The sequence below is a fragment of the Taudactylus pleione genome, unplaced genomic scaffold (assembly GCF_031769625.1).
Source record: "Taudactylus pleione unplaced genomic scaffold, aTauple2 ptg000041l, whole genome shotgun sequence".
In the NCBI taxonomy this organism is placed as follows: domain Eukaryota; kingdom Metazoa; phylum Chordata; class Amphibia; order Anura; family Myobatrachidae; genus Taudactylus; species Taudactylus pleione.
Window position 1 is genome coordinate 1,061,418 of NW_028284443.1, and position 24,826 is coordinate 1,086,243.

The 24,826-nt window shown below is 41.5% G+C and overlaps 1 protein-coding gene across 1 annotated transcript in view; it reads left to right on the forward strand.

Moving 5' to 3' along the window:
• The window catches only part of TBC1D22A (TBC1 domain family member 22A), a 731,641-nt gene that overhangs the window by 27,403 nt on the left and 679,412 nt on the right, over nt 1–24,826 (forward strand). The window contains exon 2 of the mRNA XM_088455938.1: nt 5,056–5,112. Coding sequence (XP_088312064.1) covers nt 5,056–5,112 — 57 coding nt within the window. The remainder of the gene's footprint in view (nt 1–5,055; nt 5,113–24,826) is intronic.

Below are 24,826 nucleotides of genomic sequence, written 5' to 3' on the forward strand. Positions count from 1 at the left end.
TCTGGTGTTTTGGTTTGGTCAATAATTAAATTGAACCTCGAGACCATGTATGGGTGCTTTTATGCATTGAGGGCCTGATTCAGGTTTAGGAATAGAGTAAGATAAAGCAAGTAATTGTGCACCTGGACAAACAATGTTGCAATGCAAGTGGTGCAAATGCATAAACTATTTTGGCATGTGGGGTAAATACTGGCTGCTTTTGCATGTACAGGTGTAGCCAGTCTCATTTTTGCTGCGATGCGCCGGCACGTGAGCACTCACTGTGGCAAAGCGCAGCATTCGCCAGGTTGGCTTCGAGAACTCGCAGCTGGCGATTACCCCATTGAATTCTATGGTGTGCGTGTGGATACACACGCCATTGACATGGGCATGCTAGTCGCACCATCCATGCCGTGAAGCACTCGCATTGCGGGATAGATGAGCGTAGCTACATCTGTATCTCACAAATGTTGGACAGCTTTATTTTTACACTGCAATTTAGATTTCAGTTTGGACACACCCCTACCAAATCTAAATCTCTCTGCACAATTTAAATTTGCCCTACCTGCAGTGCAGCATGGTTTTACCAAGATGCACAGTTTTTGCTTTTCCACTAAAATGCTGGGTCGCACCTGGTATTATTTTCATGCACCCATCCTTGGCTCGTCCCTGCCGAGACCCCTGTCAGACAGGCGGCCCAACCCGGCACTGATGCCGGGTCGATGATGCCGTCGGCGTCACGTGATGAGATTAACTCTTCTCATGCATCGACTAGGGTTACCCGTTCACATTGCATCTCACGTGCAAAAACCCGGGTTGTTATAGCTAGTGGAAAAGGGGTAGTACTCTGTTCCCAAATCTGAATCAGGCCCTGAGTTTCTGCCACATGATTGGATAATTACTTTCATCAACAACCTGTGTACTTAATAAAGTGACAACTGAATGCATATATTAAATACTACTTCTATTTGTAGTATACAAATAGCTGTCTAGAGAATGAGCTGCTCACTACCAGTACCTCTCACTTCAATCTTAAAATCCTGAACTAGGACAGTTTCAGATCATTCTGTTTGCAGACAGCTCTGACAATCTGCCCACCTTTTAGACTACATCTTTCTGACCTGCACTAGTCCTTGTTTATTCCTTGGTGTCCTGCCTTATGCTGGGTACACACTGGCAGATATATTGGCCGATCAACTGGTCGGCCAATATATTTGGTGCCCGTCGTTCACAGACATATTGCATCCGCAGTGCTGCACAGTGGGCAGATGACAGATGATGGTTGTTCATTGTGAATGGACAACCATCATCTGCAAATACATCTGTTTAGTGTGAACCCAGCTTTACTCTCTCTGGTCACATTCCGCACTTATCCTAAGGGCCACGCCCTGCAGGGTTTCTGCAGCATACTGCATGGCAAAAACCTAACCCTGATCCTCATTTGTCTCCACACCTCTGGTATAAGTAATGTCAATTTGTGCTGGCCTAGTCAGAATCTCATCATTGCAGGTGAGATTCCTAACACCATTGCTGACAGAATTATAACTGTCGCCATAGTAGTACAATCATTTAGGACCGATGGGGGGGGGGGGGGGGGGGATTGTTGATATTCCTCTGGGGTCATTTAACTTGTCTAGAAATTAGTTTGAGCTCTTTCTCCTTTTTAAATCCCTAGTTTTATTTAATTATTCAGTTCACATAAGCAAACTAAAAGAGCTTTCTGCATTTAAATGTTCTTTTGTTGACAAGAATATATTGTTGCTTGGTCGATTTTATAAGTAGATTTATTGTGTGGGCGGAATGCAAATTGTTCGTGAGTATATGTTATGTTTATGTTTTAAATGGCTTCCGTATATAGTTCTTAACAGAGGACATGCTAATCCTTTATATAGCACTATGGATTATAAATGTGTGCTCAATTAAAGGTTTTATTTTAATTACTTTTGTTAGACTTTTTTTTGGTGTGTCGTGGAGTATTGTGATAACTTTCGGAAGGTGTTTTTTTTTTTTCAATAACTATTCCTGTATTTGAATTGTAAAGCATTTTATTTTGAAGCTCTAAAGATCTAAAACATCAGGCATGACATTGTTTGTTTACTTAAAGCTAAATTACCGCTGTGATCCATCGGGGACTGTTCAGTTAGCCCGGTATGCCAGTGTGGCACTTATCGGGGATTTTTTTTCGGGACCTGATGTGTCCCGAAAAGTGTTGTATTTTTGCCAGCACAATGACAAACAAACAGGTTTGTGAACTTATCACGAATCCTATGTGTTTTTGGGCTATTTATCCTATTTGTTTGATAGGGTACAGCTTCTCAAACACGGTCCTCAGGACCCCAAAGAGTGTATGTTTTGAAGGTCTCTTTTCATAATTACAAGTTAAATAATTATCCCAGTGCATTTACTTTGACTTATTTCACACTGTAAAAGAATTGGCATCTACCCTATTTAGAAGTTCATTCTAGAACTATGTTTAATGGGGATGCAGTCAGGAAGCCGACTGTCTAATCCCGGCAGGTTTCTAACGATAGGCGTCGAAATCCTGAAGCCTATCATTATCTCTACGCCGAGAGCCCAACGCCCAGCATGACAAACAAATGTAAGCCGGGCGCGGACAGCCGCGGGGGGGAAGAGTTAGGTTAGGGGCTCCCGGGGGGGACTTGGGGTTTGGCATCCCCCCCGGGAGGGTTAGGCCAAGGGAATGAAGGGTTAGGGTTAGGCACCCCACCGGGAGACTTAGGTTTAGGCTGCGGGGACGGGGGGGGGCACTTAGGGGGGGAGGTTAGGGTTAGGCACAACTAGGGAAGTTTCTCAAAGACAATTTGTCATTTTGTAGTATACATATTCTGAGAGTTTTTTTTTTTTTATTACTTCTGTCTCTACTGATCTGACAGGTGTTTTCCAATTCGTGCTCTACTGCTATGTAGTATTCTAAGAAAAATAAATTCATTGACTACATCTTGCTTGAGTATTGCAGACTATTTAGACTTTGCTTATGGGAAAGATTTCTGGGCTGCACAACCTGACTCTATATATTAAGGGAGGTGCTACCTGATGAGACTAATTGCAGACACAGAAACAGACAAATCTCAGGTGCACAACTCCAAATTATTAATGATATATATATAAATGCAATAAAATTTTGCAATCAATAGAGGTTTTTAGCATAATCATGGCCAAGCTTATGGGCCTACCCACCAATATCCAGGTAACTTCTTTCGGGTAGGTCCCTAACATACCAAGGTTCAAATCCAGAGCGCAGGACCCCCCAAAAAATGCCCCAGCCAAGCTGCCCCAGGGTACCAGCATAGTAAGAAAAGTGCAGTGTAAAGAGATAGTTAAGAGCAGCTACAGCTGCATATAAGGAATGAAAATAAAAAAAGGTGAAGTACATATATATTAAACACACAGTGAAGGGTTAAAATGTGTTATAATGGAAAATGTGTTATAATGCAGTGCCCTGAGACAAACCAGCCAATGCAATCCAGGGGGACCCACGCCCCAAAAATTAACCAAAATTGCACTACAGTATATAACTTTTAGGACTTACCTAGAATTGTGCCTAATACAGTGTGCATATACATTACCATACTACATGCTTTTAAACCAATAAGGTAGACTTTGCTTTCAGCTGGAGGAATCCGTTCCTGGAACACCTATGAGCAGTAAATGTTTCACGCTGTTTCAGACTTTAAGGAAAAATGGAAAAGATTTGTGATGGTTAATACCCTTTTGAGCTTTGCGCTCAGCTGTTTAGGAAAGTTACAGATGTGTCCACATGCACCTATCCTCCATGCGCTACAAGTCGCGCCACACAACGCGGGAGCTCCGTGTGACTTGGTAGCAACGAGAGTCTTTTGTTCGACTTTGTACCCTCAAATGCGTCTTATTCGCACAGCGATGTGAATAGATCGCACAAGCAGCTGCTGCTGATTACAATGATATACAGCATTCCTATGTTCTGTGTGTGTCTGCGGGTGTATCTGCAAGTTAAACACTACGTTACAGTGTTACAGCCGCTGACACTATAACGTAGAATTATACACCCGCACTTCTCACAAAACATAGACATGCTGCATATCATTTTAATCAGCAGAAGCTGCTTGTGCTAACTATTCGCACTGCTGTGTGGATAAGACGCATTTGAAGGTAAGAAGTTGCACAAAAGATGCTCGGGGCTACAGACTCACGCCACAGCATGGCGCGACTAGAAGGGCTGTTTAACGTGCAAGGAGGCTAGATGTATGGGGACACATCTGTACTCTAGTCATGTAGTTGATCTGTGTGAGGCTTGAAATTCAGCATTCCTAATTATGTAGCAGGCTTTCACTCCTAAATGCTGTTTAATTTATGTAACAACTGCTTACTCCAGGAAATGGCATCACAAAGACCTCAAATCCCTATTATTTATTTATGTTTGTATGTGTGAACACCTTTTTTTTTTTTTTTTTTTCTTCATTTCTGGTGGGGAGCATTCTTATTTTGCCACATACTGTAGATGGTATCCATATTTGAGATGGACAATTGGGAAATGCATTGACCTGGAGTTATGTCCGCTCATAGCTGTTCTGCTAGCACCACTGGTGTATGCTGTAATTACAGTGTTGCAGGAGGGGGGCAGCAGCAGAAAAGGGGGGGAAAACCAGCGCTGAAACTGGTAGTAGAAGGGTGGTTGTTGTATTATTTATATAGCACCACCATATGCAGCACAGCATGGAGAATAGTTAATTATTGACATCTGTCCCTACCGAACTGGAGCTTTCAGTGTAAATTTTCAAACACACATGCAGGCCCGGTTTTTATCAACAGCTGATTAACGTATCCATACATTTATTTGGCTGTGGATGATAACTGGATCACTGTGTGGAAACTTTTGAACTCATGCCCTATCACTGTGAGACAGTAGTGCGAAGCTCTGTGCCACCTTGCTGCCTATAAGACCTTTTTATAGGTCATTGATTATGTAGGAAGAGTGAATAACAGTTTGCAAAATTCTTTAATCTTTGAAAACTTTTTATCTTTGTGTAGTGAGTTCTGTTCTGACATTTTTATTTTTTGTTTTCTTCTGCAAATCAGTATTCAACATGTATACGGAGCACAACATCCGCCTTTTGATCCACTGCTTCATGGAACGTAAGTATTTTATTTTTGTGGTTCTTTCATCTTATTTAACATTAAAAATAGAATAAAAACACATGAATAAGCCTGTAGCCCAGGTTTAATGTTTCATGGGCAGTTGACCTGTTTGCGCTTTACTTTCTTTTATGGAAGTTCTAAAATGTGGAATTTTTAAATGCAGAATTTAGCATAAGTTGTGTTTTATCATTTGGTAACAGTCCATTATATTTGTACTTATATAATGGACCTACCTTTTCACAAGTCTATCATGTTGATCTGACATGTAATATTTACAATTTAATATATTGCCAGGATTCTACTTATTGTGCTCAGCATTACTACGATCTCCTTGAATATTATCTAAACAATACCATCCCTGTTTCAATGATCATGTTCTGGCTTTCCTATGATATTTTTTTTTCAATTCATGGCTTCTTTAATATTTCTGAGACTGGAAACTGAAATAGTGATTAGGGGCTAATGCTAGTAGCTGTGCTTTAAGTAACTTGCTAATTGTAGAGTATGACAACACTTTGTTTTATTGAAGCAAGACATAATGGTACACTTGTAATAGAAAAATCATATCATACATTGAACATGGATATATAGTCTGTAGTACAAGTAAATTATGTCATACAGAGAAAACTGAAATGTATCCTAACAAGACAAATAAGGCAACACATGTAACAAGTGGTAATTATGAAGAGCATAATAGTGTTAATAACCTGAAACACAGTGTTGGCAATAAAGTACAAAAATCTCCATACCTCACCCACTCTTCTTAATTTTCATATTCAAACAATCTGGACAATACCTTGAGTGGATACCAGAGAGAGCCAGACATATTATGAACAAACAATATAGAGAGAAATTGAACATAAGATTATCAATCCAAACTAAGGTCAAGAAAGATGATACAAAACATTACATTGAAGGAGATGCAATAACCCATATATAATATTGGAAATAAAGACAGAGAGAAAGAAAACAATATGGGAGCAGTTAAATAGAAGGTAAAGGAAACATAACAGAGTTAGAGAGTGAAAACCAAATTAAGAATACATTTACATTGAAGCTCTAAACTAAGAAAGCAGAACAAAAAAAAAAATCATTGTAGCCAACATTTACAATATTGTAGCTAGAGACAATCAAAAGGTAAGTTATCCGTGGGATGGACAACCCTAATGCTATTAAAGTATAGTAGTACTAAATAAGTAGACAATATGAGAAGTAATTGGGTTCCTGTGAGCATAAGGCAATTAAAATACCAAACATTAATTAGCCGTAAAACGTTTCATATGCCTAACATTTAAGGACTGAAAACGATTTTGAACAGTGATCTACAGGGGTGGAAGTGATAATTGACCGCAGTGGTAACGAAACAGAAGTTAACCATTATCAAAATGAGTAAACAAGGTCAAACCTACGATTGTGCTCAGAGACCAAGCTGGTATGGGAAGTCAGCGATAACACTGGAGTCTCTATGGTGGTGCGGGCCACACCGGGGGACACCATCTGAGGGGGTGACACCAAAATAGCAGAGCTGCTCTGCTATTTTGGTATCACTCTGTCGGATAGTGTCACTGAGCAGCACCACTGTAGAGAGAGGCTGGGAGCTGCCCCCAGTAGCTGCCGGAGCACTGGGTAAGCCCACTGTGTGTTGAGATAGGGGGCATAACATGCGGCCACGCCACCACATTTGGCACACATAAGAGACATGGCTTCGTGGTATGAGGCCATGCCTCCATGTGCCGCCTCACTGCCAGCTGCATCAGGTGTCATTAAGGTCAGTTATGCCGCTGAGTGAGAGAGCTAGTTTTAAAGTGAACCATGGGGAAAGTAGTGGTGTCCCAATTATCAAAAAAATTCACTGTCACAGGCCAAGGAATGTCTGCAACTCCCATGTGGCCTCAGAGGAAAAACACTATTAAATTGGGGAACTTGTCTGTCGGCTATGACATCGAGGGAATAAGATAAATCTATTCCGACACTCTGAGATAATTGTGACTCTACAAGAGAAGCCAGGGACCCTGTGAGGCTAAAGGTAGGCTGGCGTTGCTGGTCATGGAGAATATCAACCTCAGCAATCGGGGATATAGGGGTCTTGGTCACCCGAATGCAAAATTGTCGAGGAAGAGTGACCTGGAGTTCAAAATTGCCAGGCCTATTGGCAACCTTGGTAACATACTTTCCCGGAGACACTTAGGGAGAGCAGCATTTACTTTCAAATCTATATTCACCACCCACTTATCAATATGGGACAGAATGATCTGGTGATGGCTTCTGCTAGCTCAATTAGGCAAAGCGGTAACAAAAAGCATTATAAGATCTGGCTTTGTTAAACTACACATTATGCCCTGAAGACCTGGTGGAGGAGAGGATTCAGCACTACACAATAAGCTAGACACACACAAAATGTCTGCTGCTGGATAGGAGTGTGAGTTATCTATAAAATCATAAAGCACAACTTAGAAAGAACAATAAACTTACAGTATAACAACGAGAGCAGCTAGAGGAAAATTGTGACATAGAAATATAGTCATAATAACCATGAGATATCACATTTCCATGTAGTTAGGTTTATCAGTTGGTATACTTAGAACAGAATAGGTAATATTATGATCCAAGTTTTGACTTAAAGAGGGATCCCTCAATAGATGATTAGTGATCAGGAGTAAATAACAGTAAAAGACACAAATGGGGAATAAAAAGAGGAATTCAAATTGAGTAAGCGAGCAAGGGAACTGGGAAAGAAGGAGAGGGAACATTAATTTCAACGCTCGAGTGTCAAAACTTCAGAGTCAGCTTGAACCCAGTCAAGAGGAATGTAGAAGACTAATGTAGACTTATATGCAAGTCCATTTGCAGAGTGCATCTTGCAGGTGCACTCACTCTGGAACCAAGTGTATGAAACTATGACTTTCATAATCATAGCGTTTCTGGCTAAAAGCTGAGATCCGCGAAAAACGATTGCGATTTTGCACCAGTTGGAAACTTATCTCCGTATTCAACTCCACCCGCTTTTTGTGTACGCGGAAAGTCAATGCAATGTAATAGGCGAAAAAGATTTGCCTCTGAATAGCTGGAGAAAAGTGCAAATTTTTTATTTTGGGATGCAAAGCTGGGGAAACCACTCAGAACCCTTGGGACAGCCCCCCAAAGGACAACTGCGTAAAAAAATTCCAGAAAAAAACTTAACACCCCAAAAAAGTACTTTCATTTTGGGGGCGAAAAAGCACAAAGTGGGGGGACAACTTCAAAAACTAGCGAAATAAGGTTCTGGGGGTGCTCTAAGAAGGGGTCAAGTGTTTTTGGGATTGCAGGTGCTTTTATGAGGGAGGAATTTCACTTTTATTAAAACTTCACTTTACAAACATTGAAAGATGCTAGCACTTATTTTCAAGTACCCCAAATTTGCCAGGACTACTTATTTTTTCCTAAAAATAACTGCTTTATGCCAGTCTTCACCACTTGTGCAAAGATGCTAATTAGAGGCTATTGTACCTACTTAAGTACCTCCAAACAGTTTTATTAGCACTAATCGGGCACTACTACATTGATCCCCAATGTTTCTGCATCTTTTTGGGGGGGTTCAGGCTGATTTCACCGATTCTGACACCACTTTCCACCTGCTCTGACTTCGCGTGTTGCTGTTTTCACGTCTTTTGGAATTGAATACGGCGAATAGCGGGGACGCGCATGATACGTTTCCGTGGCAAAAAGATGCGATGTAGTCGAAAAGTCCAGCAGGCGGAACTTTATTGCGGGTGCTAACCTAATTGAATACCGCCCTGAGTGTGTAATGTATGCAAAGTTCAATTATAACATATGTTCAGAAATGTGGCCTATGCAGAGTTGTGCGTAGGTGTAAAAACACCTGCTTTCAGATGATCTTTACACTAAGAATATACCTGTGGCAAATGTGCACTGATAATGACGCTTATGAAACCAAAAGTATTGCTAGGGGTGGTCAGACCACAGAGATGAGTACAACTCTACATACAGGTAACTATACGCCATCGTTTCTGTGGATGAAATGTGGGAGCAGTTATGGCCAACTCTAAATCGGCCCGCTCATTTACATTGCAATCTATACATTAATTATGCTATATTGATGTGTCAATGTCTCACATTCCAATTATTTGGGAAATCTGCCAATTATTTCTGCAAGCAGCTTTTTGTTTTCAATTGTTGCAAAAAGTCAGAGGCCAAAATAGTCTGAGATTTGTAAAGTACCAAAATGTTGACAATTTAGCACTAAGATTTAAAGCATCAATTTTTACAATGCAAAACCAGGTTGGTATTTGTAATCCTTCACCACTTTGATCGACAAGTGTCACCCAATGATTATATATCAGTCAGTAGATATACTCTGAGACTCCGTTTTATATAAAGGGATAGAAATACAGTTTATTGATGCATATAAGTGATTTTAACAAAAAGAGACTTGCAGTTCAATAGAATGCTAATTAAACATGACTCAATTGAAAATTCTAAGAAATAGACAGCTTTTAAATGTGAAAGTTCTTCTCTACTGTATATCCTTTATAACTTCAATGCATCTGAGGGGAACCCTTCATCATAAATGATATCTTAGAAAATCGAGGGTCAATCGTCAACGCAGAGTACTAAGCACAGATACCTGTTGTATACCCACTGGGTACATCATTGACAATATATCGCTCGTTCTATCGACAAGCAATATATCGCAGGTGCATCAGCGGTTCTGTACACCCGATATGCCTGTGAACAATATTGTTCAGACATATCAGGTCGGCTTTGCAGCACAGTCGATGATGATATGTCTGAAAGCTATATCTGTGCATCTGACTGTGGGTACGGGCGACCCGCCGACTGTACATACGCTTGCTGCAGGGAATGCTGACCCTGACATCTCAACTGGGCTGCCAAATTTAAATGCCTGCCCAGTTGTGATGTAAATGTGTATAACTTGCCAATCGGCCGCTAGGATGGCGGATCGGTTTGTTGACCGATCAGTCATCCTAGTGTGGACCCAACATGTGTCAAATTCCACTGAACACAGGCAAAATGCCCTTCATATGCTTTCTGCTTACAAAGTTACTCCCCATGGTATCTGGTTACAAGTATGTGTACAGAGATGTGATAACTCCTACACTGGGTAGTATTCATTCTAGGGTCTTGATTGGGCAGGGCGCTGATCATGATAGAGGGCATATCTGCACTCACTTCTGTTTTGCCTGTAGGCAGTTCTTCTACTCAAGGGGCCTATCCATTACACAATTTTTTGAACGATCCAACCAAAACCAGGAGGTTTTGGTCGGATCATTCAAAAAGTCGTTTAATGGATAGGCTGCAAACGTCCTGCGCCGTGCACTCCCGCGAATGACAAAAGAAGTCTTTTGCCATTCAAACACGATGGTCAATTTCTGCATATTAGAAAAGTCGTTCAGTGGATATGCAGTGAATGGCAAACAACTTTTTTTATTTGATATTCACTCCATTCATTAAACATTTCCACTCCCTTGTCTCTTCAGCGACAATCCTTGGTCCTTGGTCTTTAAAGATATCGTTCACAAAGTCTTTCATGTTTGTCAAAGATTTTTTGCATGAAAGACTTTTTTGTTGGCAGGAAAAGTCTTTGGCCTTTCACAAAAAAAGTCTTCTAATGGTTAGGCCCCTTAAGAATTCCAGGTTTCGTTCCTTTTGTGACAATCGTGAATTTGTCAATATCTAGCTAGATAGAGTTGGACAGATATGAAGGAACCAAGCAAATGTGAGGCACCTAGGCTCCAGAATAAGACCACATTAAAGGAAAGATATACACACAGAAGCTGTCTATGGTGGGTGTCTGTCTTCAGCCATTCTGAGATCAGTAGAGAAAGTCCTCTTCAGTTTACTGAGTGACCAGTATCATAGGGGTAAATTTACTAAAGTGAGAGTTTTGATAAGTGGAGATGTTGCCCATAGCAACCAGATTCTTGCTCTTATCTTCTAGAAAGTGCTAGCTAAATGTTAAGTAGAATCTGATTGGTTGCTATGAGCAACATCTCCACTTCTTAAAACTCTCACTTTAGTTAATTACCCCTTAGAGAGGGGTTATATGCGCAGTCTTTTGGGGTCCACCACCAAGAGATAATTTTCCACAAAAGTTACTAAGAGACAGGGAAAAGTGTCTGGCTTTTGATCAGTCAGTGTCACACATGTCACCGTCTGCGTATTCTGTATGGGTTGCCGGCATTCGGGATCCAAGAGGTCAGAATCCCGACGCCGGGGTCCCGATGGGGTTAACATACCAACACTTGTTGGTCGGTACCCTAACCCTCCCTTTTTGGTACCTAAGCCCAACCTCCCCCCCTAGTGCCTAAACCTAACCTCCCTGCACCTTAAACCTAATGCTCCCCCCTTAGTGCCTAACCCTCCCCATAGTTTCTAACCCCTAACCTCTCCTAACTCCCGATACTTACCTTCGGGATGCCATCGGTTGGGATTCTGGCGCTGGTATATCTATCGTCGACACCCCGCACGCAAGGATGTAGACTACATCCCTTCTGTAGATCCTGCACAGAACCCTTGGACTGAACGGAGGTGCAGATGAAACGAGGATGCTCAATGAAAGTAACTCTTGCGCATGGGTATAACAGGAGTATAGGTACACTAGTGATGGTGTAGGAACCACAGATTTGTGATGTGCATGTATACTGAACTGGAATGAACAGACCAGGTCTATTAAGCGACCCCTCGTCTAGTGACCTGTGAAGGCCAGCAAGACCAGGGATACACTTCAGAAACAAGGGTGAACCCCAGGACTCAAAACAATATAGTACTTTCAGAGTCTTATGTAGTCAGAGTACAACTTGAGGAAGATGTAACTCCGGTACTGCTCTGATGCAAAACCTGGAACTGGATCCAGTGAGGAACTAAGAAACTGAGAGTCAGGATAAGTAGTACAGCTTACTGGACACCTCAGAGTACAGACCATATACTGCACACTGAACCCTAGCTCTGGAACTACAACCCTTCTCTGAACCAACCCAAGACAATAGGACACAGCACAGGGATATCAATACAAGGTCAGCACAATAGTATAACCCAATTACTTGGACAACCACCAAGCACAGAGTAAAACAGAATGGGTAACTTGCATGCACTGTCCCAGCGGTATGATGGAATGAAGACCCAACGGCTCTGCACTAGTAACTTGGTATGCAGCATGGAAGCTGCGGCGCTGATAGGTGACGATACACAGCGGCAGCTGTAAGGCCGTAATACTTGCTGGCTGAGTCGAAGTGGTTGGAGCCGGTCTGTATCCAGCGTGGGAGCTGCGGTGCTGACAGATAATGGAACACAGCTGCAGATGTAAAGCAGGTCTGTGTGCAGCGTGGAATCTGCGGCACTGAAAGGTAGCCGAAAAACACAGAGGCAGATGATAAATAGTGAGAATCCACAAAGTAGCAGATAGTCACAGAGAACACGATTACAGGATACATGGAGTAAAACTGGAGCCTAGAACTATCCCGGGAAGGAACACGTTGTTCAGGCAATAGGTTGCTCACAGGAACTGGTTTAAATAGGAGGCAGTGAATAGTCATTGGTCTAGCTGACCAGGTGAGCAATGGAATGTTTCTGCATAGGCCTGGACACAGCAATGAAGGAGTATCTGAGCTTGTCAGAAATGCTAAGACCCAGATTCGTGACAACACAGCAGACTCTCAGACCCTTTTACCACACCCAGCGCTGCCAGTTTATCAGCTGGCTTGTCCCTGCTGGTCAGTCTTTTGAAGCTACATGCTGCGACAAACATTGACTTTGGATGGTGGCGTTTCTCCTGAGTTTCAATGTCGGCAGCTCTGACTGCTGACTCCTGCTTCAGATTGTGCATTCAGTAGGTGCTCAGCCTGTCCTAATTACACCAGTGTTCTTATCTGCCTCATCCTGCATATTTGCTAGTAATACCTCAGCTTGCACTTTCCTGCATGTAGTCCACACCTGCACATACCTGCCAGGCTCTACCTGTACTTATTGTGTGGAGTCTTTACCAGTATATTCCTGCATGCACTATTTACCTTTGTCTGCTAAATCATTGTACAGTCCCAGTTGCAGCATGTGTATATAGCACACCATTTCCACTGCCTAGTACTTACTCTGCTTTCCTGCCTGTTCAGTATCCTGTGAGTAAAGCTTATGAGGAGAAGTATCATTTGTGCACCTAGTTTCATTCACTCCAGTTCATACCACTCTTGCTCAGTGGTCCCAGTCCTGTGCCCTTAACAAGCACTGAATCTGACAGTAAGTAACTTGGGAAGGGGCACTATTCCCTTCTAAGATTTGCGATAAAAAGGAGGCATTTTCACTTCAGTGCTCTTCCTTCTGGTCTAGCTACAGCCCTTCCTATTTTTACAAAAAACATGGCAGTACTGGCCGGACTCATTAGATCAATGGGGGTAAAGGTTGTTCCATATTTGAACAATCTTGAGTTCAAAGCCAATTCAGAACATTCCCTAAATTTAGACCTTCCGAATGCTGTGGAGGTACTAGAACCTCTCATAAGGATTCTCAACTACAGAAATCCAAGATAAATCCCCACCAGTGCATTTTACGAAGATTAGTTTCCAGTACAAAACTGGGAACAGTTTTCTGCAGAGGAACAAAATTGGAGACACTCAGGAGTCGATTCAGATCCGGACGCTAAGCTGCTCTCTCTCGCCGCTAAAAGGGGCTGGGTATGCAAATTCCGCGATCGCACTGTCTGGTGAAAGGACTCCCTCTATGTCTTTGAGAGTGAAGGCAGAGCGAACGCATGCCAGTCTAAAGACGCCCACTTTTCTTTCTTAACACATGCCATCTCCAGGAAGTATATGATTAATCATGACCATCGAGAGCCATCGGAGCTGCTCGCAGCCCTTGAGGTAGACTCTACTCCACCACAAGCACTGCAATCACTGAAGGCTGAAATACAACCAAGTGATGTGTACAATGACGCTTCTTTGCTAATTATGCACACCCATAAAACGCCATTTTGACACCGACACGCATGCGTTCGCAGCACCACTCTCCCGTTCACAAGCACCTTCCCCTGTTACCACCCACAAACGACGCTATCTGTCACTCAAAGTAGCATCCAGTCTGTGTACTACGAGCGCACGATTCCTGGACGCAGTGACTGGTTCACGCATGTGTACTTTTACGCATGCGCAAACGTGCGATAATCGCCCATAGCGTGCGGGTCTGAATCAGGCCCTCAGTGTTTTGGATGTCCTTCTATGTATGAAACTAATGAGAACATTCTATTTTTCTTCAAGGCATTTCAATATGCTGGACTACAATCTCAAATGTTTCAGCTAAACCTACTCAGGTATTTGTCTCATTCCAACTATCTGATATTCAGAAGCAGGAGACTTTTTATTCAGAATTGAACAGTGGTGACTATGAATGCCAGTCTTTAAGGATGGGTAGCAGTTACACTGAACAAATGATACTTCTCATAGGAAGGAGTCACAGCTTCCAGACAATGTCATGGAATGAAGAGCAGTTTTGATCATATTGAGGGAAGCCCAGTCAGTTATTCAGGGCAGGCCAATTAGAATTAAAATAATTAAATGTCACAGCAGTCACATATATAATTCACCAGTAAGGAACCACTGGCTATGAGGGAATCATTCCAGATTGTATCCTGGGCAGAGATTTCCATACTAGCAAAAGCTGCAGTGTTTATCCCAGGGATAGAGAATTGGGATGTGGATTATCTGAGCCATCAGTCCATTCTACCAGGTAACTTGTTCTTATGCACAGATGTATTCAGCAGCCTGGTGGCTCCGTGGGGTCAGCCGAAAGTAGATTTTATTGCTTCCTAATTCACAACAAGACTCCCAGGTTTTGCTGCAGATCTATGGAGATTTTGGCATTTCTTATAGATGCGATGGTAGTACCATGGAGTATTCAGATAGCTTACATATTCCCACCAATTGTGATGCTTCATTGAGCTCTCATTAAATTAAGTAGAGAAGTAATTCCAGCAATCATTGTAACACTGGACTGGCCAAAGAGAGTTTGGTACTCCGATGTACTAAATATGGCCGTATCATCTGGAAAAATTGCATAGTCTGGTGCGAAAAATTAGGTTTTCCTTTTTTTTGATTTGGACTTCTGTGCTCTCGTTCCCTCTGGCCGGTCTAGATAAATAAATTTGTATAGGTTTACTCAATGTACAAGTGTCGACATTTATCACTATACTTTCAGTGAGTATTGGCTCTGATTCCAGAGTTTAGGATGTTTTTATAGGGGGTTTTACATGGGATGAGTGTGGGATGCCGGCGGTCTGAATCCAGATCTGTATCCCAACCTTCTCCCTTCCCTAACCCTCTCTCCCTGGTGCCTGACCCTAACCCCCCCCTATTCGGGATTCTGACAGGTGTCTGGATTCTGGCGCCGACATTCTGACATCCGGAATCCGCGCTGTCTGCATTTTAACCACATCCCGTTTTACACATTCAACCTCCTTCCATATGTTCATCCGATAGAGCACTGGGATCTTAACCTTGTTTTATCAGTTCTTCAGTTCCCACCATTTGAACCCTTGGAAATTGCGTAGCTGAAGTTTTTGATTTGGAAGTAAGGCTTTCTTGTAGCAATTTCATCAGCTAGAAGAAATTCTGAATTGGGGGCCTTTTTTCTGCAAATCTCCATTTCTAGTGATGCACGCAGATAGGACAGTATTATGCTTGCAGCCATCTTTGCTACCAAATGTGTGATGTCTGAATTTTTCACTTTAATTAGGAAATAGTTTTTCCTTCTTTTATTAAATCTAATACTACAGATGTGTCCTTATACATCTTTGCTGCAATCACGCTAAAAATCCCCTCTCAGCGCGCCAGGTTCCATGAGACTCTGCTAGCGTAGAACGTCTTTTTTATTCCTTTTTGTTTTGCCAAAGATGCATCTAAGTGGCAGTGTGATGTGACTAGTATGTATCAGCAGACTCTGCAGATTAATTTGATATGTAACACTTCGGCTGCCGTTGGCACTGTGGAGAATGAGCCGGGGCGCCCAGCAAACGGAGCCTCCCTGTGGTGCCAGGCTGAGTTGGGCCTGGAGGTGGCGGAACTGGGTCAGTCTCCAAATAGAAGTGACGGAAGGCAGTTCCTCCCCGTTCCGGCCCAAATGTCACATATGAAATTAATCAGCACAGTCTGCTGGTGCGTCCTAGTCTCATCACATTGCGATTTAGAAACATTTTTGGCGAAAAAAGACGCCTGATGCTAGCAGAGTAGGATGGGACCTGGTGGCTAATGCCAGGCAAGTTGCGCTGCATGGCGTATTGAATGATATTATTTTGAAGGCACATAGTCTATCTAATTTTTATTTGGAAAGGGAAAAAGTGAGTGTATGAGAATTTATTAACCACATTGTTCAAAATACTTCTAACTTTAAAGCTCACATTAAAACAAATTTTTTTTAGCTATTTGTTTAGAGTCAAAATGTCACCACTGCATTTTTCTAAGACACTGGTGCAAACCGTTTCATCCCCTCTACAAGTTGTCACCTACCTTCTTGTATACTTAATGTTCCACTTACAATTTTGGAACAATCAGAACTTCTAACTGAAAATTTTTTACAATGGGGTATAGGAAAGACGACATAGACCCTCTGGAAACAAATCTTCTGAAAAAAACAAAAAAGAGACATTCAGGGGAATGCAGATCTAACAAAGGAATTCAAATGAGTTTTTCTAACACAGTAAAATAGATATAATAAAAAACAATAGACAGAAGTTCTAAGAAGACATTTTGGGTATTTTGTTACGGAACCCTATATTAGGACTAGCACTTACCAGGAAACCACAATAAGGGGTAAATTTACTAAGAATCGTATCTGATCGAGATTGCAATCGGAAATGTACTAAAGGAAAACTCGGGAGAGATTTCTCTTTTAAAACAGGAAATATTGGGTGAGAATGCAAACACTATTAAATACACCACCGACCAAACTCGCAAGTACTTTTCATTGAAAAATACAACTTGGGAATTTACCAGAAATCATGATTAGAAACACGGGTGTAATTGTAGCACTCTCGGACCTAAGTAGAAGTTTCAAATAGACTACCCCCTGAGCCGCAAGTTTGGCAGAAACATACACAGATCAGTGTAATCTGTGTATGTTTCTGCCTGTAATAAGTATGTAAATGTTTAATGTTAAAAAAAAAAAACACCAAAAAACAAGTAGGGTACCCCCCCAAAAGGCATTACCAGACCCGGGCTCCTGAGACGGTCCTGGTTCTTAAAATACGGGGGAAAAAACGGGTAGGGTTCCCCCATATTTTACGAACCAGCACTGGGCACTTTTTTTTTTCTTCTGAGTTTGACTGCAGTTAGAGTGGCGGAAATCGGGTGAGAAATCTCGATCACATACACCATCGAAAAACACGATATCAGCTAATCACATTGGTAAATTTGAGTGTTTCAACTGCCTAAAATCACCCGAGTTTAAGCAATGCAAATTGAGTTTCTAATCGGGCAATTTCGATCAGACACAATTCTTATTGGATTTACCCATAAGTCTTCCATCATGCAAACTCCCTGAAGAACATTTTAGTTAATGAGTGTCCTGTTTTTGAAAAGGACTATTGTGGTTTCAGTCATGTGTGCTAGGACAGTACAAGTCACCTTTATTGGTGTGTGGTGATGCAGGTCGGTGTAAACCATCACCATACAGCAGCTAACAGAGAGAAATAAAGCCAGCAATGTATTTTATTGAGAACAGTGCTAGTGTTTAGATTATATACATGACAAACACAATTGTGAAGGGGACTACATAAACATGTTGTACTTGTGTTATAAGAAAACATATCTGCATCTAAAATCAGCCTGATAGAAAAAACCTCCTTGAAAACTTTTTTTTTTTTTCCCATAAGAATAATAATATTTGATACTGTGCAAAGTTTTAAGCTGGGTTGACACTGAGCGATGTGTACCTACCTGTAACGGGGGCCGCTTGCGCTATCGTTCGGTTGGATGTGCAGCATGGCCGACCGGACATTGTCGCAAGCGGGAGTGTGCATATTGGCAGTATACACTGAGTGATGCAGCTGACGTACCGTTTCCATTCGGTCGGAAACGACATAGCGTGCCAACATCGTTTTCGTGTTTACCCAGCTTTAGGCAGGTGTGGAAAAAATATTGCAAAGTAAGAATGCTTTAAAAAGTGGAAGTGTCTATTTTTATCAATTAACAATTTGCAAGTGAATGAACAGAAGATAAATCAAATCTATGGGCCTGATTCAGAGCCGGTCGCTATTTGTGCTCGCTCGTCCAGAAAATAGGGGTTGGCTATTCAAATGAACCGTTTGCTGTTTGTGGTCTGTTCACGCCTCTAGGTCTGAACGAGCGAACAAAACTTGCGGTCGTTTTTTGGGAAACTACGCCCCCTGGCCGCTCGCATCCTACGTCATGTCCGCTATTTATTAGATTAATCGAGTACATCGAACAGGGTATGAACTGCTCGCTATTCTTGTGGTTGGTTTTTGCTACCACAATTTTGCGAGCAGTTCTGGCTAAAAAAAAACCCAGTGACGTGGTCAATGACGCTGCTGTTTTAAATATGCACACCCATAAAACGCCCGTTTTGACCTTTAAGCACGCCTGCGATCGGATCTCCACTCCCCGTTTTCATGCACCTTCCCCTGTTACCACCCACATACGCCTCATCCTGTCACTCAAATTAGCAGGCATTCGCTATTTTGCGAGCACATGAATTTCGGCTGCACTGACTGGTTCGCGCATGCGTATAACGATCCGTACGCATGCGCAGTTGGGCAAACATCGCTCGGAGCGAACGAGCTGCCGCTAACGAGTGGCTCTGAATCAGGCCCTATATTTGGTGGGACCACCCTTTATTTTCAAAACCACATCAATTCTTCTAGGCACACTTATACAAAGTCAGGGATTTTATAGGATTATTGTCAGGTGTATGATTAACCAATCATACCAAACAGGTGATAATGATCATCATTTTCATATGTAGGTTGAAACAGTCATTAACAGAAACAGCTGTGTGGGAGGCTTAAAACTGAGCGCAGCCAAACTCTGCTACAAAGGTTAGGTTGTGGAAGACCGTTTCATGTCACAGGTCATACACAATGGCAAGACTGAGCACCGCAACAAGACACATGGTAGTTATACTGCATCAGCAAGGTCTCTCCCAGGCAAAGATTTCAAAACAAACTGGGGTTTCAAGATGTGCTGTTAAAGTTCTTTTGATCAAGTACAAAGAAATGGGCAACATTATTGACCGTTGACGCAGTGGTTGGCCAACGAAACTTAGTGCATCAGATGAAAGATGCATCATGCTTACTTCCCTTAAATCGTAAGATGTCCAACAGGGCCATGAGCTCAGAACTTGCAGAAACCGGTGGGACCCAGGTACACCCATCTACTGTTCAGATAAGTCTGGCCAGAAGTGGTCTTCATGGAAGAATTGTGGCCAAAAAGCCATACATTTTGACCTGGGTCAAGCGACTCCACTATGCATGAAAAAATAGCAACTGGGGTGCAGAAAAATGGCAGCAGGTGCTCTAGACTGATGAGTCAAAATTTTTTAATATTTGGCTGTAATAGAAGGCAGTTTATTTGCCGAAGGGCTGGAGAGCGGTACAATAATGAGTGTCTGCAGGCAACAGTGAAGCATGGTGGAGGTTCCTTGCAAGTTTTGGCTGCATATCAGCAAATGGAGTTGTGGATTTGGTTAGGATCAATGGTGTCCTCAATGCTGAGAAATACAGGCAGGTACTTATCCATCATGCAATACCATCAGGGAGACGTCTGATTGGCTGTATGTGTGGGGTCGGTGTCCTGCTGCAGAATAAATTTGGAGCCAATGTCATTAAAAACTATCTTCAGCGTAATATAGAAAGAGTCTGGAAAGTGATGATATAGCCCCCACAGAGCCCTGATCTCAACATCATGAAGTCTGTCTGAGATTACATGAAGCGACAGAAGGATTTGAGCCCGCCTACAACCACAGAGGTTCTGTGGTTAGTTCTGCAAGATGTTTGGAACAACCTCCCTGCCAAGTTCCTTCAAAAACTGTGTGCAAGTGTACTTGGAAGAATTGATGCTGTTTTGAAGGGTGATCACACCAAATATTGATTAGATTTAGATTTCTCTTCTGTTCATTCACTTTGCATTTTGTTAATTGATAAAAATAGACTATTAACTCTTCTATTTTTGAAAGCATTTGGACTTTGCAGCATTTTTTCCACACCTACCTAAACTTTTGCACAATACTGTACTTATAATGATGCAGCAAAGATATAAAATACTTGGCATTATAGCTAATATAGGCATTATAGAAAAACAGATCTACAGCTCATATAATTAAATGTAGCGTGACAATCCAAGATTTTCATTTAGCTGCATTGGAGTCGCAGTGTTCAAATTAAAAATCCAATAGGTTTCCAGTTGCATTAGTTTTAAGTTTCTGTCACCTTTGGTAACCATAGCGGCATCTGCACATGCGCAGCATTCGTACCATCTGAGATGTACAGTATGTAAACCTAGGGTGTTTTCTCTTTTCATAGATTTCTACCTAACTTAAACTAAAGATCTGGTAGGGAATATTTTGAAGAACATAAGTTATAAGGTAGCCAAAATTGTAAAATTAAAACTAAACTCTATTTTTGTATTTGAGCAATACAAAGCTGTGGATTATTACTTTTTCAGTGCCATAGCCATGCATGACACAAAAGGTTACAGTACGTTATCCCAGCGGTGACCATGCTGATAGTCACAATACCGGCAGCGGAATCCCAATGAAGTTAGTGAGTATTCTAACCTTAACCACCCGCTAGCTGTTCCCTACTGCAGCCTAATCCTAACCTTCCTTCTAGTGCCTAACCCTAATACTCGCCATCTGGATTCTACTGCCGGTACTGTTACTGTCGGGATGGTCACCACCGGGATCCTGACTACATCCCACACAAAGCCATACTCTTTTGTCCTCAATAATACAAATCTGAAAACTATAAATATTTTTTGATGTACAGTATCTATTATTTTATAAACCTACATTGGCTTGAAACTAGTTTATTCTGAAATTGTGTTTCTATAATAGCCTGTTTAAATAAAAGGAGATCATCGCTAGAAAGAAAGGACCAACTATATGTTAACCTGTTCTTACCCTTCGTTTAAGTTCTGTAACAACATAGACAGGGGTAAAGTAGAAGTGTACTTGCTTGTCACATCTATACCAGTGGCGTCACTAAGGGGTGTGCACAGCACTGGATGTCACCCTCCGAGGGGGTGACACCAAAATACCATTCTGGTTCCAGGTCCTTGTTGACCTGGACCCAGATGCTGCACTGTGATGTTATTGGGCAGAACCCAGCTCCCTATCACTGAGGAGGAGCTGGCAGTGCGGGGATAGTCTCTGTGGGCAGCGCGGCTTCTCTGGGAGTGCTGGACACAGCCACAGACTGATAAAACCGCTGGTGTACAGCGAGGCCACAACCCTTCCATGCGAGGTAACGTGCAGGGGTGCTATTTGGAGCAGCTTGTGTCAATATTTTTACCTACATAAAAACATTGCATAGAATATATGATGTTTTAAAAGACACGCGATGACTGACATATGAGAATTGTTGTAAAACATCTTTTCAAAAACTAGGTTATTTTGCACTTTTTATGTAATTGTTTCAAATGTTATGGTGAACCCTGCATGCATGCATCCTTTTTGGGTAAGAAAATCAGTATCACCTCACTTAAGCCATACATTTGAATATTTAAATTTTGCTGCTGGCTATCCTTCCCAAAACTACCCCATCTTCTCCATCATATTCGCACTTTCCAAATACTCATTTGGTGTTGTTGCTGCTTTTTAACTATTTATTTTCTAAATTCATGACAACAATTTACTTGCTCTTAGCTTTTGTGGATCCTAATGCATTATGAAAAATGCCCAATTTCTATGTGCTTTATTCTTCTGACTTAAGAAGAACTTTGCAATTAAGCAGATTTAAAGCTGGCCACAGACATAGCGATGTGGTCACGATCCGACATTGTGCACGATTTCCCTTGAAAACTCTCCTCGGCAGCTGTGCACACGATTTGGTGTTTGCAGTGTCCAATCTTCAAACGATCTATCGTGCAGCCAGACATTTCTCCAATGAATTTCTATCCCAGATTGGCAGATCTGCCCTACAGCACGGCAGATCTGAAGATGTGATCTGCGACCAGCGGGGACGCACATCGTGATCGTGAGTGGGGACTCACGATTTTCTCACGATTTGGTCATATTTTACACGATATGTCGTTCCAATTCCAATGTGTCGGAATCGGCCAGATCGGGTAAAATATCGCTATGTGTGTGGCCAGCAATACCCATTAATGTGGTTGAAATCCAAATTATTATTATTTTATATGGCTTTTATTATCTGGGAAGGGAAATATTTGAGATGTGATGTGAATTATATTTTAAATAGCTATTAGATTTTTTTTTATGAAAGAGTTTGAAATTGTAAGAACTTGTATGCGTAAGTGATTTTTATCTCCAAGGAATTGAAAATATGCTAAAAAAACTTCCATTAAATACTGCTGAATAATAATAATCTCATGATGTATTTATTATATTTCCAGTCAGTATAATACAATATGTAATAATATATTTATAAATTGTTAAATAAATATGTTGAAATAAATATGTACACCTATTATATCACCTTGTGTATGTTGCAAGTAATTCGACTTTCATTGAAACTGACGACAAATTTAACATTTGCTTTGGTTCAATAAAAAGCTATTAGTTCAAAAAAATGTTTAAAGCTACACTAATCCTCATTTTTTTTTTTTGCACTGTTTTCCCTTTTATTTTTCCATGTATTTGCTGTCAGTGACAGCAGTCATGGATACCACTGGCCTGCCTCCAACACTCAGCAAGTCTCTGATTGTTGACCTTCCCAATTAGAGGAACTATACTCGCCAGTATAGTTTTCTTCCATTGTTGTTTAAACTCTGATGTTCAGTTTCCTCAACAGCATCACATTCATTACATTATAGTCCGTGTATTTCATTGCACTCTACGCCCTGTTCCCACAGTGCCAACACATCTGTGCCTCTCATTGCATGCTAGACACCCGGGGCGGGTGCGAGGTTTCTAGGCACCCTAGGCAAAGCTTCACCCTGCTTTCCTTAACAGCCTTTCCTCACATACACACACACACGCACACACAGTGACATTTAAACCCAGAGTTGGGTTTTCAGTCCAACTTTTGAAGAAAAGTAAAAAAAAAAATAGAAAGAGAAGCTGCATACACACACCGATCTTTTGAACGATTATCTATAACGATATTGTTCAATTGTTGTAAAAATCGTTCATTTACTGAGTTAAAACGATGAACGATTATCGTTCATGCGCGATCACATTTGTAGTTCAGTCAGACTGACCAACTGAACGATTTTCATTAAGGGAATATGAAAAAATCGTTCATTACACTTCAAAAAATCTGACAGATAATCTGACAGAAAATCGTTCAGAAAATCGTTGGTAACAAAATCGTTGTGTGTATGCAGCTAAAAGGTTTAAGCTACTGTATATGTAAATTAAAATAAAACCTTACATTATACAAATAACTTAAGCTACCCTACTACTGTTATTCCTGCATACATATATAATTTTTAAATAGATTATAATAAAGGTTTTGCAGTTTCTCTCATCAAAATCTTTTTCAGACTTTAATAATAATAATAAAGTCACTAGGACAGTTGAGCAATACTCAGTATTCGTGACAACTGTGGACTCTTGTTTGCATGCATAATACCCCAGATTCAATGAAAAGTACTAATGAAAATCATGTATATTCACCTTGACAAAGGTGCAAGTGCGCCCTCAAACATTGGTCTATTATGTGACAGTTTGAATTAAACTTCAGCAAATCTCCAAGTGCCGCCTTTTTGTTGCCAGATATATATGTGTATATATATATATATATCTATATATCTAATATGCAAAAAATGGTACAGCTAGAAATGATCAACAATCTGGTTCTCTCCTAAGAGCACCACGGCGGTGATGGTTAAAATGTACAAAGGGAAATGGCTGCAGTCAGGGAAAAAATAACATGAGGCGATAGCTCAGGTGACCAATTTTTCAATGTTTTAACAATTTTGTCAGGGTGCTCACAAAAACAAACAAGTGAAAACTTAAATACCTGAGAGCAGGACATCGCATGGCATCAGGTCCCCTTCCATATATATATACACGCACACACATCATTAATGTTAGTGTTATGCAACCTCAGTGATGCCCCCACAGGACCCTGCGCCCTAGGCAGCTGCCTAATGGTAGCGCGGTCCTCCCAACACTTCAGTATGCCTTATTGCACTCGGCGCACTGTTCAAACAGTGCCAAGACTTTTGTGTGCCTTTATTGCACGTTACATGCTGTACAAAGGGTGCCAACACATCTGTGTACAATGTTGCATGCTGCGTACTGCTCAACTAGTACCAACACCTTAGTGACCCTTATTGCATGCTACACAATGTATAAAAAGTGCCAACGCATCCGTGTACCTTGTGGCACACTACCATAATCCACATTGTGTGTACTTCATAGTTGCCTACTTTTGAAAAACACTTTCAGGAAGATTGCAGATGGGAGTAGAATGCGCTGCGAGCAGCGCGGCATGCCGTTGAGGGGGCGTGTCTAGCTCCACCTAGATGCACTACACACACACATTCACATTACTAGATGTCTGCTGTCA